Here is a 13,479-nt window from a genome sequence, read left to right on the forward strand (position 1 = left end):
CTAAGGGATCTTCCCTGGGTATAGGAATCTGGATTGGCAGTTTTCTTTCACTCCTTAAAAAAACAGTGTGCTGGTTTCTCAGGCCTCCATCGTCTGTGATGAGAAGTCTGCCATCATTCTATGTTTCCCCTGCAGATAAGACGTCATTTTTCTCTGGCTATTCCCAAGAATTTTTTCTTTCTGTTTAGCTTTCAGAAGTTTAATTATGATGTGTCTTTGGGTTTATCCTGTTGAGGTTCACTCAGCTTCTTAAATCTGTCATTTGGGGTTTTTAAGTGACCGTGTAAAAACAAATCTCCACAAACTTCTTGCTGCAGCCATGACCTGTGGTGTAGACCATCAGGGCCTGATCACCCCTGGCCCATGTGCAGGAGCAGATTCCATACTTCCTCCTGAGGCAGATCACGGCACTGCCCTGGGATTCCTTCATCCCCCTCGGGGTCAAACTGGCATCTATGTAGAGAAGTGCTCTTGTTCAGACGCTTATCCTTTCTGAAGGACTTTAACACTCTCTGAGGAGGCTGACTACTAAAGCAGAGAATGCCATACTTCACCAGCAACTCAAACAAGCTTCTTTTCAAGTCCTTCTCAGAGAAGAAAACCTCAGACTCCTCATTAACTGACATCTCTACCAAAAGCTTGTTAGAGGGAAACCCTGGTTAGAAAGGGTAGTCCAAATTACATACAGTTCATTCATGCTGCTCAACCAGTGCTGCTTCGCATTTTTAATCTCTTTGTGATAAATACTCTCGTAACCTTTAAGGTCATTTGAAATTTAAATTAAGTTAAACATGACTTTTAACAAACAGGAGATCAGCCTTGGCCAGGTTGCTCAGTTGGTTACAGTGTTGTCCCAACATGCCAAGGTTGCAGGTTTGATCTCTGGTAAGGGCACATACAAAAAGCAACCAATGAATTCATTGAAGGGTGGAACAAGAAGTCGTTATTTCTCTCTCTCTCTCTCTGTCTCTCTCTCTCTCCCTTCCTCCCTCTCTCTAGAATCAATAAATTTTAAAAAATGTTTTATATATTTTAAAAAGCTTAATATTAAAAAAAAAACAGGGTATCAACAATTTTGAATATGCTCCTTCAACTACCACACCAGGGGCGTGACCTCCTAACCACTAGTTCAGACTCCAACAGCCCTAGCACTTTTGCTCCTTCTCTCCCGCTCCCTACTCAACCAGAGCACACCCTGTCACATCTTCTTTTTTAATGTACTTTCCTAAGCTCCAAGGGCCCTTCTTCTTTGTCTCCGTAACTTATTTCCTTAGCCCATTTCTTCTACAGCTTACTTTTAATACCTATGTAACTTTCTAAATAAGCTTTCTTTTATAATTTGAGAAATAAGATTATCACAGCCTTTAAGCACACTATTACTCTAGATTGAAGAATTCACATAAAAACAGTATTTTGGGCCCTGGCTGGTGTGGCTCAGTGGATTGAGTGCTGGCCTGTGAACCAAAAGGTTGCCAGTTTGATTTCCAGTCAGGGCACAGGCTTGGGTTGTGGGCCAGGTCCCCACTTGGGGGCGTGTGAGAGGCAACTGGTCGTGTATCTCTCACACATCGATGTTTCTCTCCCTCTCTTTTTCCCTCCCTTTACCTCTCTCTAAAATAAATAAATAAATAAATAAAATCTTTAAAATAGAAAACAAAACAGTACTTTGGTCCTTCAAGCATTTGTACTAAATTACATTTAGTGGATGTTGCAAGAGCACTCCCAGGAGTAACAGCCTAAAGAAACCCATGGTGGAGTTCACAGAGAGATGCTGGTCTTCACTACATTATACCCATGAGAGCTGAGGAAAAAGGTTCTCATGGATTTAAGTGTTGAGTGATTCTGCTTTTTCTGAGCCACGGACTGCTGCTAATCTTGACCACAGCGAGGACGGCAGAACCCACCACCACGTCTCTCCCCGCCTGGATCTAAAAGGCTGAGAGCTATGCCCAGCTCCTAACAATGGATGCCACTGAATTGTGTGTACAAACCAGAAGCTGGCTTTACTTTATATTTTATATATTCTAGTTTCATCTTCCCCTTTAGCCAGTTCTTTCTAACCACTCCTTTTTCATTTGCTTTATTTTTTTACACCGAGCATCCTTATATAAGCCGCCCAACATCCCTTCTGAAACAGGATTGAGTATAAAAAAATAGTGAAAGCTCTTCATGTATGGTTGAAAGTGATAAGACAACACATGTACTGATTCAATATGAACTAAGTTCCTATGTTCAGCCAAGTTCTATGCTAATGCTCTATGAAAAACAGTAATAAGAAATAAAGTCCCTGACCTCAAGTGGTTGAAATGGAGAGGGAAAGAGATGAATGAACAAGTAACTACAGTGCAGGCCAGCTAAGCGCAGCAGGGACGCACAGCACTGGTGGTGGCCCGGCACCCGTGAGCTAGCCCATCCCCGTGAAGGGTATCAGCAGTGCGCTGCTACTGCCCCCATCTACACTCACTACAACCTCCTGAAACCCTTCACTGATGTCCACCCTGTCTGCCACATCACCTCTTTGCCAGCGCCCTCTCTTGCCAGCTAGCCCACAGGTCATGGAAGACCGGCCCTCAGGCATTGTTCCCGGGGCTGGACAAGGGCCCTCAGATTCAGGCCAGGCACGCCAGTTGCTAGGGGATGACCAAAGGAAGCAACCTAATCCTTCCAGAAAGCTTGAAGCCACTGCATATCAACAACTACACACGTTCCTCCCTGAGGAAATCCACTCTGGGAGAAAAATGTTGTTAAGCTCGTATGTTATCTGCCATGGAAACATCCAATAGCAGGGGGAGTTTTAACAAATTAGGACACCACAATGTAACAGGAAATTCTGCACCAATTATGAACCAAAGAAACCAGGAAGATACTTAAGTGAAGAAAAATAACATTATACTTGCAACTATAATGACAATTATGTTAAGTCGGTTTGCATATGGAAGTGACTGAAAAATGCAAAATAAAACATCAGGGTGGTAAGAGTCTGGTCCCTCTAAACTTTTATTTGTTTAAAAATTACATTTACTAGATTGAGGGTTTTTTTGTTTTGTTTTTGTTTTTGTCTGAATATAAGTATGTTCTTTGTAAAAAGTCTGAAAGATTCAGAACAAAAATGAAGGAAATAAACACATATGTAACCCTCCTCCCCAGATGTGGTAAGGACTCTAAACACTTGGGTGGATGTCTCTTCCTAATCTTTCTCTTCTTAATTTGCACAGAGATCCATTCAGACTTTCGGAGCCAGGGAAGCACAGAAAGAGCTGGCGTCTTACCCAGGACTTAGAGAGTGAGGATGGAAAGAATGAAGAGGGTGAGGGCAGGCCTCCCAGTCTGACAGAGGCATGAGCATGCACATGCAGCATCTAAAGGAGCAGGGCAGCGGACAGGGCTGAAGGGGAGGTAAGTGGAGGGCCCAGCGGCAGCATCAAGTTCACCACTGAGCTCTGGACTGGCAAGCTTCACACCAGGCCATTGAACTACCCATGTTCACAGTGGGGAAACAACCCAAGGTTCATGTGCCTGGCCCACAAGAAACAGTAGCAGAAGCAGGATTTGAACCCAGAGTCTACACCCTCTTAACCTATGGTACAATGCTCTGCATGTCAGGCTCATAATTCAGAACCTGCACAACGGGTGTCAGATGGGAACAGGGAGTGTTAACACAGTGGCTAGTCTGGGCTGTACAGAGCCCCACATACCATTCATGTTCCAGGTAAAGGCATCCCTCAGCTTCTGCCCATCAATCTCCATGTCCAGCCGAATGGGGACCAGCACCTCAGGCTGGGATGCATTCTCATGGATCACTGCGGGGTCGTGGTCATCAAAGCTGGAAGTAAACGGCAGCAAAGTCAGCAAGGGGTGCTATGGGTCCCCCCAGAGCCTCCCTCTCTGCACCACTGACCACTGTGATCCTGGCCAAGGGGGAAGCCCACTTCTTACAGGCACTTGTCAGCTAGGGGCTAAGTAAGCAGAGACGAGGCAAGCAGGGGTCACAGGCCACAGGGGCAGAGCTCCACACTTCATGGACACATGGGAAAGGGGGAAAAGATGCTGGCTAGAGCAGTGGGACAAGACCTAGACACACTCTGAAAGAGGGAGATTTAAGCTCCAAAGCAGGCAGGACTTTCACAGAAAGCTGAGGGAAAGGAATTTCCAAAAGAGGAAATACTTGAGCAAAGGCCAAGGGGCCGGGAGAAGCCAGGAGTTGCCGGGGCGGTGGCAGCCAGAACACTGGAGGCAGGGTACTGACTAGATGGGGCAGCAGCGTGAGAGACACTGGGAAACTACAGGGTCAAGGTGCCAACAGTTCTCCACCTCAGGCTGCAGAATCCAGCCTTCCACCCTGGGGGAACTCCAGGAAGACTGAGCAAGGGTTTTACATGGTCACACCGGATTTTAGGAAGACAAAGGGAGAAGAGATGTGGGGATGTTGGAGGGCAGGAGAAACCTAAGAGCATCTGCTCTCAGAGCTTGGGGCAAGTATAACAAACAAAGAAACAAGGAAAGCACACTACATGCATGCTACACACAAATCCTCTGGGAAACACAGAGGGAAGGGGCAGGAGTGGACATTCTAAAGGTGGAAGGCAGCCCTGAGAAAATGACATTCAAATAGAGGTGGGAAGGAAGGAAAAGGAGGGAGGGAGGGAGGGAGGGAGGCAGGGAGGGAGGGAGGGAAGAGGGAGGGAAGGAGAGATGGAAGAGGAAAGAAAGGGGGTGAGCCATGCAGATACTGGCAAGAAATGAATGAGGCTGGGCTGCAGAGATGAATGTGGGGATGGGAGCTGGAAAATAACCCCCAAGAAATAGCTATGTCCTAACCCTTGGAACCTTGACTGTTACCTTATACAGCTGAAGGAGGGGGTACTTTGCAGATGTAATTAAGTTAAGGATCTTAGAGGAGATTAATCATCCTAGTGGGCCCTAGATTACATCACAAGTATTGTTATAAGAGACAGACAGGAGTAGACTTCACACACAGAGAAGGCCCCATGTGACCACGGAAGCAGAGACTGGTGATGTGGCCACAAGCCAAGGAATGCCAGCAGCCAGCAGAAGCTGGAAGAGGTAGGAACAGGTTTCCCCAGAGGCCCCAGAAGTGCAGCCCAGCCAACACCTTGATTTTGGCTCCATGGAACTCCCAGCCTCCAAAACTGTGAAAGAATAAATCCGTGTTGTATTAAGCCGCCCAGTTTGTTGCGATTTGTTCCAGCAGGAGAACTAACACAGCAGGAGTCACTTGGGTGGCATCCGAAATCATGAGGAAAAAGTCCAAGGACTGGGTCCCCGGAAATTCTATTCAAGATACTGGGGAAATGAGGAGACTGGCAGGACAAAAACAAAGAGAGCTGGGGAGCTAGAGCAAACCAGAGACCGACATCCTGGAAGCTGGATGGAGTTTCATGGAGAAGGCAGGATGTCATTTTAGGGGACATAAGGTAAAGTCAAGTGTTTTTGGTGGGAGGAGGAGACTAAACTGCATTTCAGCACTAAGGCAGAATCAGCAGAGAGGGCAAGGTGTGCTCACCAGAGAGGGAAGGTTCTCTTCTTGTCCCGGCCCATACGGTTCCTGTTGATGGTCGTGGAGCATGGTACAGCATCCAGATGGTGGGAGCTATTGGGCAGGGTGGGCACCCACTGATTGTTCCTCTTTGCTTTCTGCTCCCTGGAAAAACATGGGAAATCCCCCCTCAGTCTACGAGCCCAATACCACTCACCAGGTTATCAAGTCACAGTCAACAGACAACCACTGCATCCCTGCTGAGCTCTAGGCACCAGCGGGAACTTCTGTGCACCCCAGATTCTGTAGGTTTCCATTCCCCAGGCTCCCACCAGCACCTGCTTGGAGGTACCCAAGCTAGAGTATGGGTGCAAAGGGGCCCTGACATGTCAGAGCAGCCACCCGCCCAGCACACAAGCCGTAAGTTAACATGCTATGTGCTGGCCGTGGCTCCACAGAAGCACTGTCCCTTCTGCGGGGAAAGAGCACAGGGAGGAGGCTTCCCAGAGGAGTGGAGCCTTGAACACTAAGTTCGAGTTCACTGGGGCAGGGGACAACTGGAGGGGAGAAGGCATTTCAGAAGCACAAGGAGCAGCAGGGATGAGGCAGTAGGCTGTAGACTCGGCAGGGGCTGGAAACATGGGGCACAGAGAGGGTCTCCATCACAGGGGCTGGTGTGTCCCACGAGAAACTGACTGCACTTAGCAGATGGCTGGGCATCCCCAAGGGTTTGCAGCAGGAAGAGGTATGATCAGACTATTATTTTAGACATGCCGGCCAGCTGAGATGGTCTAGGCAACACTGCCGGCCTCTGGACTTCTGACCAGTAGAGGTGAGAAGATGCAGTATTGGTGAATACAGTCTAGAAAATAACATTCAAAATAATTTAAGTAGCCCATGTCCCCTAAAAGGCTCCCTCTTCTCTCCAAACTGCAGGTTGCTTTAACCACTAGGAATATACCACAAAGTATTTTAAAATGAGGCTCCAGTGTCAGGTTTGCCAGATGAGTGCTCAGGTTCCCACTATACCCTGAGTCCCTTTATCGTCCCTGGGGCAGCCTTCCTTCCCCAGTGAGACTACAGGTAACGTGAGGGCAATGGCTGTGCATAACTCACATATATAAACACCTGCGCCAGTCCTCTTTAATAACTGTTTGCTACACCTCAGAGAATGTGACAACTGCTAGACTTCCTGCTGCTCCGCCAGTGCCCTCTTGGGAGGGCCAGGAGACTCTGCTGGCAGCCCTTCCCCTTTTCCTAGGTGGTGGAGAGCAGAGGTAGAGGCCACAAACTGCCTGGGCCCAGGCCCTTGAACTTTTTTCTCTTCTAAAGCTGGGGCCACTCGCACCTCAGGTGCTGAGGTCCAGGAGCATCTCCTGATGGAGCGCGGGGTCAGAGACGAATTCACGGCACCAAGTTTGGCCAGGACTCTGTCAAGTCTCCCATGCCCAGGTCTTGCTTAGATCTTATGAATGGCCTTCACCTTATATCAGAGACCTGGGGGAACGGGAGACATGGAACTAATCTGGGCAGGGCTTAGAGCTGGGGCGGCGAGACTGGGATCTTGACCACAGCCTGTCTGGGCCCACCGGCGTGGACTCACTTAGGAGTGCCAAATTTTAAGCAGCACATTCCTGAGCCCCGTCCAGATCCAGGGACTCCCATCTGGGGAAGGCCTGGGAATATGGATCAACAACTTACCAACTTCCATGGTAAGGCCTGTGCCCCTGGGCCTGGACTTAGGGTCCTTGGGTCTAGCACACCACCTCTTTCCTGAGCCATCTAGACCTTGTAATGAGGTCCCCCCAAAAATCCTACCCTAAGTCAATAGCAGCCTCACTCATTTCCAGTCGGGGCTGCTCTACCAAGTTACGTCACAGACACAGCGAGCACGAACACAGAGCCATGCACCAAATCCGAGGATCTGCATCATGTGATTCAACCTTCTTCCACCACCAGGAGGTCTGAGACTGATCTGCTCAGTGAGGGGGTGGGGAGGTGCCAGTCCTCCCACGGGGCTGACTGGACAGTGAGAAGGCACTTCCTGAGCATAAAGCCCGTCAAAATGCACAGCAGCTTCCCTGAAACCTTTACCTGCCCCATGCCCCCATAACTCTGACCTCAGGGGTAACAAGACCCTACTGCCCCCTCATCTGTTCCTCAAATGATTACAATCATTAAGAAAGTGTTTATCACCCCATAAAAGTTCCCCAGCTGACATGTGCAGACTTGAAAGTCCACTCCATATGTACCTAATTTCCTCCTGCCACTTCCCCGGGTGAGTCTCCCCATCCTTGTGTTTTACCACATCCCCTGGGGAAACAAATCTGTAGAGCACACATCTATAATGTTGGCCGGGCTGCACGTGTGCCCCCTTTTTTGTCAGGGTGAGGGGTGGGGGGAGGGAGATCATATAAACAATCCAATAGTAAAGTTGAGAGAAAATCTGAGAAATGATTTTTCAGACCCACATCACTCTCAACAATAACGCTCCCAACCCCTCTTAGCGCCCCTGGGGTCTGGTGCATAGGGGTGCACGTTTTCTTGAGAACGGAAAGCCTAAGGCAGGTATTCCGCACACCTCGAGCACGTGCACCGTGTTTTCAGTTGCTGCGGAATCTATGTAATTACAGCGTATAGGGTACGTACTGGTCCATTCTGGTGAGTGCACCTTCACTCACCCAGCCTCCCCCTAAGGCTAGACACTCAAGTGGCTCCATATTTCCCACTATTATTCACAATGCACCCAGGGGCATCTCTGTATATATAACGGTTGGTGGTGGTGTTCTTTCAAATTATTTCTCTGGGACAAATTCCCAGGGGCGAAATTACTGGGCCAAAGAACAAAAAAATGTTTGATGTCCTAACCCGTACCAAAAGATCATGCCCACCTACAAGCCACTGCAGCCTCTACCAGGGCCCCTCTGTCATGCCTTCCCCAATTCTTTATGTTGCTATTTGATTTTTTTTTTGCTTTGAATTTTTTAAATTACACATGGGGACAAGCATCGTTTCCTGTTTTTATTTGTACTTCTGATGTAGCCCACCTTTGCCTATTTATCTACTGGGGTACTGAAGTTTTCTTTATAAATCTGAATAAATAGACTCTTTCTACAACAGAACAACTTTCCCACTACCTGCCTAATTATTAAGGTAAACTCTCCTGAAAGGTTCTAAATTTATACATTCAAATCCATTGTTTGTTTCTTTTGTGACTTTATCTGGGCCACTAATTTTTCTGACAGATAGTCCTACTTTCAAAGCATTCTTTCTTAACCACTCTCCACAATCCAAGACATGGCTTAGGTTTCTTAGAAATTCCGAAGATACAGAAGAAACTTAAAAACCCAGCTAGGATGATTTGTAAGCACCATGTATAAAGTGTTGAAGTTTTCAGTCTGACTTAACCCCAACCAGTTCTAGAGTGTGAGAAAAATACACGCAGGTGTCCCAAGAGCACACCTGGCCATGGGTGTGTTACCTGAGGTAGGTGGGGGGCTCCGTGCTGATGGACACAGCCTTGTACTTCTCATCATTGCCATCCAGAATCTCTTCCACCTCTGAGGCTTTTAACAGAGTCACGCTAGTGGCCAGAGTTGTGTATCCATGATCTGTAACCAGAGACACAGCTATGGTCACCCTGCCGGTGGGGCAGCGAGCAACAGTAGCCAGTAGATGCAGCACATCCAGGTCCTCACATGCAGGAGGTGGGAAAAGCAGGTGTCTACCTTACTACTGCCGAATGCTGGCCTCTTCCAAAAGGGCAGTCTGGACTGAGCGCTTTATTTAGAGGTCCTACTGGGTAAAGACTCTCTGAAGATTTCCTTGGACTGATCTGTCCCAGGAGCACCGGCTCCAGGCACAGAGGAAGTGCACAGGGCAGCGGCAGCAGGGACAGCGCAGCACAGCCAACAGGGGCTCTCAGGAGAAGAGGAAGGCTCCAGAGTAACATCACCAGTGGGAAGAGGTCTGACACCACTGCCATCCACAACATGAAGCAAAGCGGAGAGATGGAATGAAAGATGAAAAATGCTTTTCTTTTAAAACAAGAGCCCAGAGAGTTGGAAAGAGCTGCTTCACATGGAACACAAACTCCTGGTCCTGCACCAGTCTATGATTTCTGAGAAGCAGGACAGTTTCTAGGCAACTTGACCCATAGCTCTTCCAGGGAACCTCGGTCAAGAGCTGCTACCTGTCTGCAGGGCCAGCCTGGCTTTTCCTGGAGAAACAAACTAGGTACAGGGCAGGTGTCTCCCAAGCACAAGCGGAAGAGTCACAAGACTTCCTTTGAGACTTGTGGAGGGGAAAGCAAAGCTGGGAACTCCCTGCATTAGTGACTGGTGCACCACTGGGGGGCGGAGGGAGGACAAAAAGGAGACTTTTTAAAGTGAGTGAGTGAAAATGTTATAGCAGCAGATAAAAAAGCAGCTCTGGCTCCTGCATTAAAAGAACTACTACTTTGCCCACAAGATCATAGCAGCACCTACAGACACAACCAAACAGGACAGGACAGACAGCAAAGCACTCACTCTCTCTCTCTGTCTCAATTTACACGCACACAAACACACACGCAGCTCTCTATAAGGCGCCAGTGCCGAGTGGGAAGCAGTTTGGCCATCTGCTAAACACTGTGCTGTGTCCAAACCCAAAAAGACCTTCAGTCTTTCATGAGAGGTCAGAAAGCATCCTTTCGCCCTGCACAGAGCTGCCACGGCTAAAGCACACTAGCGTCTCTAGGGTTACCAGTGTCGGGTGGCTGGCCTAGCAAGCCCCAGGCATACCTCAGGCACAACAAGCAGGGACATGCACAGAGAGCTCTAGCACACCAGCTGCCAGAATGAAGTGCTACGAGATGGATGTGCTCTGGGAAGCAAAGCAGTGAAAGCCCCAGAGGGGAGTGGGAGCCAGGGTCACCACCCGCCGCTCGGGCTGCATATGGTGGGGTGCATATGAAGGGGGACTATGGCGATACGCCACGGCAGTGGCAGAGCATCACAGCATTCCAAAAACGTTTTGAGACCAACATGTCTTCACAGCACCCGCTACTGTCCCAGCCCCACCCCCCTCACACCCTCTGGACCCATTAAAAATACCTGGTGGAGGACTACCACTGGCTCCCTGGAGCCACCTTCTTGCCTGAGCCGCATGGGTGCCCCGCCCCTAGGATGTTCCTGCCACACTAAGGTCAGGGCTGCAGTGAAGACACTCTGGAGTGAAAACGTTTTATCTTCATGACATAAGCGAGTGGTTTTGAAACAGGTTTACAAACCCTCGTGAAGACGCACCCTTAGTGTTAGGTTTTGTTTTTTTACCATGTGACGATGCAACTATTTTCTTCCTCTCTTCCACAGTGGCTAGTCGCCTCCAGAGTGAGGGATATCTCTTGTACAGAGAACCTCGGAACATACGGAGGTAGTTTCCCACCTATGAGTAAAGCAAGAAGGCTCATTATAAGGGTCACGTCTCCAAGCAGAGGGGAGGATCCTGGTGCAGAGGCCCCACTGGATCAAGTGATGGACAAACAGGCCCTGAGTTGGCCTTCAGGCACCAGGCAGCAATAAAAACACATTCTGCTGACATCAAGGGTTCAACAACAGTGCACATCTGGCCCACATCTGCCCCTCCGGGCAGGGACGGGAACGTCTACATTCTGACGACAGGACCGAAGCTTGCTTGTAAGGCAGGCCCCCAGAACTCACGGAGAAGTTTGCAATGGTTTTGATTTTGGACTAAGGTTCTCTGGTACTTGCCAGAAATGTAAGGCCTCTCTGACTTCTTTTATCTTAAGAATAAGACTTTGATATTTTTATGATGTAATAAACACCAAAAAGGTCTCTTAATTTTAGACAGATGCAGGATAATTTCCCCCATGACCCCTGTTGCTTTGTTTAGTAACAAAACTCAAACCAGGAATGCCAAAGGAATTTTCCGAAGAGTTTAAAAAGCACTTATCGGCAATCACCAGATTGCTATATAAATCATTACTTCCCCAAACAATGGCTTCAGTTTGCTCGTACCAGATACTCACAGTAAGACTTCTTTAATGGAAAAAAAAATCTAGTCTTAAAGTTTTTACAAAGAAACCCCACTGTCCCACTGACTTTTCCAAAATGATCACTGCAATCACACGGCACGAGATGGCCAGTGGACTGGGTGCCAGGTGCTGCCACCACCTGTGACGAGGAATCACGTTCCCTTTTCGGGTCTCCTTACATCTGTCAAATCCTCAGCAACTCTGTACCCCACAAAGGATAACTTCTATTATTTTCCCATTTGCCTACCCATCATAGTGTATTTATTAAATAAATGTTTCTCCATTTTTCATGAATCAAAGACTTCTATGATCAACAACCAGAGCTGCTGCACAGCATGAGAGAAGGTGGTCACGGCACGTCACTCATGCGCCGCACAGTCAGCACACACTCCTGTGCGTCATTGGCCTGGAGTGTCATTACCACCCGAGGTGAACATAGTTTCCATTAGATTTTTGAGAAGACATTGATGATAACGCCCTCCACTACCACCTTGCAGGTCCTGCAGAGTCCCAGGACTCCTAGATCCTTCATAAATCCCTTCAGAACACAGGAGGCCAGGGCTTGTCTTCCTAGGTTTTTCCTGAACCCAATTTTGTCTGCTGGATGTGGGTTTCCAAATGTAAAGTGAAAATATGGACCTGGGGATTTCCTAGAGTCCTCTCAGGCCTGTGACTTTGACTTGGTAAACAGAGCTGCCTGCAGGCGGCAGAACAGTGACACACACTCACTGCAACTGCAGGTGCCAGCCCAAGGCCATTCCACGGACATGGCATGGCAATGCTGGGTGTGATGCTACAGCCAGCCCACTCTCTGAATATGGTGCTTGCTTCCCAAGGGAAAGGGGCCTGGGGGCCACCCACCCAATGCTGTCACAGGAGCTAGAGGATATCAATAGACGGCATCCTGACCTTGAACCTTCCCAGACCTCCAAAGGTCTGACGATTGTAAGGTAGGCCCAGAAAGCCAACTGCCTTTCCCTTCTCCCATCTGGGTCCCTGCTGACTGGGTCTCAGGACAATGTTCCCACTCAACAAGGTTGAAAGAGAAGACTGCAGTTAACTTTCTATAAACTAAAGTGTGTGACAGAGAAGATCTCAGAGGCCGTCTAGTCTCCGCATCTCATGACACACATGAGAAAAGTGACAGAGGCAGGGCCGAGCTGGGACCAGGCCTCCTGACGTTCTTCCCACCCAGCTGCAAGCTTCTTCTCAATTTGCTCCACCTAATAAATGAAAGCTTGCTTTTCAGAAGTACCAGCCACTCAGAGTCAAGGCCAAACTGATTTCTTTTCCTGCCTATTAGGTCAGGTAAAGGTTACTTTAAACAACCTGCCCATTATCACATAATGAAACTCCTCTACTGCCTTTTGAATCACATAATTAACTGGCTCCATATCCTCAGCACAGCTATCTTTGAAGAGCAGCATTTATGTGCTAATGTGAAAAATTTATTGCATCCTGACTTTTGTTTTATAAAAACTGGTGGAAAATGGTTACACTAAAGTTCTGATGCTGACAACATCAGTGTTATAATGTGTTACTACTAAGACAATCAGGAATCACAGGGTGTCCTGAAAGCCTCAATGTGACCATCACAAGGCTTAGTTTATATTCGATTGTAAAGAAAAACAACCAAGTCCTGGCTGACGTAGCTCAGTGGATTGAGCGTAGCTCAGTGGATTGAGCGTGGGCTGCGAACCAAAGCATCGCGGGTTCGATCCCCAGCCAGGGCACATTCCTGGGTTGCAGGCCACGGCCCCCAGCAACCGCACATTGATGTTTCTCTCTCTTTCTCCCTCTCTTCCCTCTCTAAAAATAAATAAATAAAATCTAAAAAAAATATGATCCACACTTCTGTGCTCTAACAATATATTAAAAAAAAAAAAAGAAAGAAAGAAAAACAACCAAACCAGGAATGAAATGCCTGGCGTCTGATACTGAAAACTGC

General features: G+C 48.1%; 1 protein-coding gene across 2 annotated transcripts in view; it reads right to left on the minus strand.

The window, feature by feature from the left end:
- SMARCB1 (SWI/SNF related, matrix associated, actin dependent regulator of chromatin, subfamily b, member 1) overlaps positions 1-13,479 on the minus strand; it is a 32,389-nt gene that overhangs the window by 17,639 nt on the left and 1,271 nt on the right. The window contains exons 2-5 of one of the 2 annotated variants that reach the window (XM_045819927.1): positions 10,810-10,921; positions 8,979-9,108; positions 5,525-5,662; positions 3,696-3,823 (exon numbers count right to left, since the gene is read on the minus strand). In XM_045819927.1, the coding sequence (XP_045675883.1) occupies positions 3,696-3,823; positions 5,525-5,662; positions 8,979-9,108; positions 10,810-10,921 (508 nt within the window). Of the gene's footprint in view, positions 1-3,695; positions 3,824-5,524; positions 5,663-8,978; positions 9,109-10,782; positions 10,922-13,479 lie in introns of both variants that reach the window. The other variant, XM_045819926.1, reaches the window with a different exon arrangement.

This window comes from Phyllostomus hastatus, unplaced genomic scaffold (assembly GCF_019186645.2).
Source record: "Phyllostomus hastatus isolate PE091 unplaced genomic scaffold, TTU_PhHast_1.1 phas_scaffold_387, whole genome shotgun sequence".
NCBI classification, from domain to species: domain Eukaryota; kingdom Metazoa; phylum Chordata; class Mammalia; order Chiroptera; family Phyllostomidae; genus Phyllostomus; species Phyllostomus hastatus.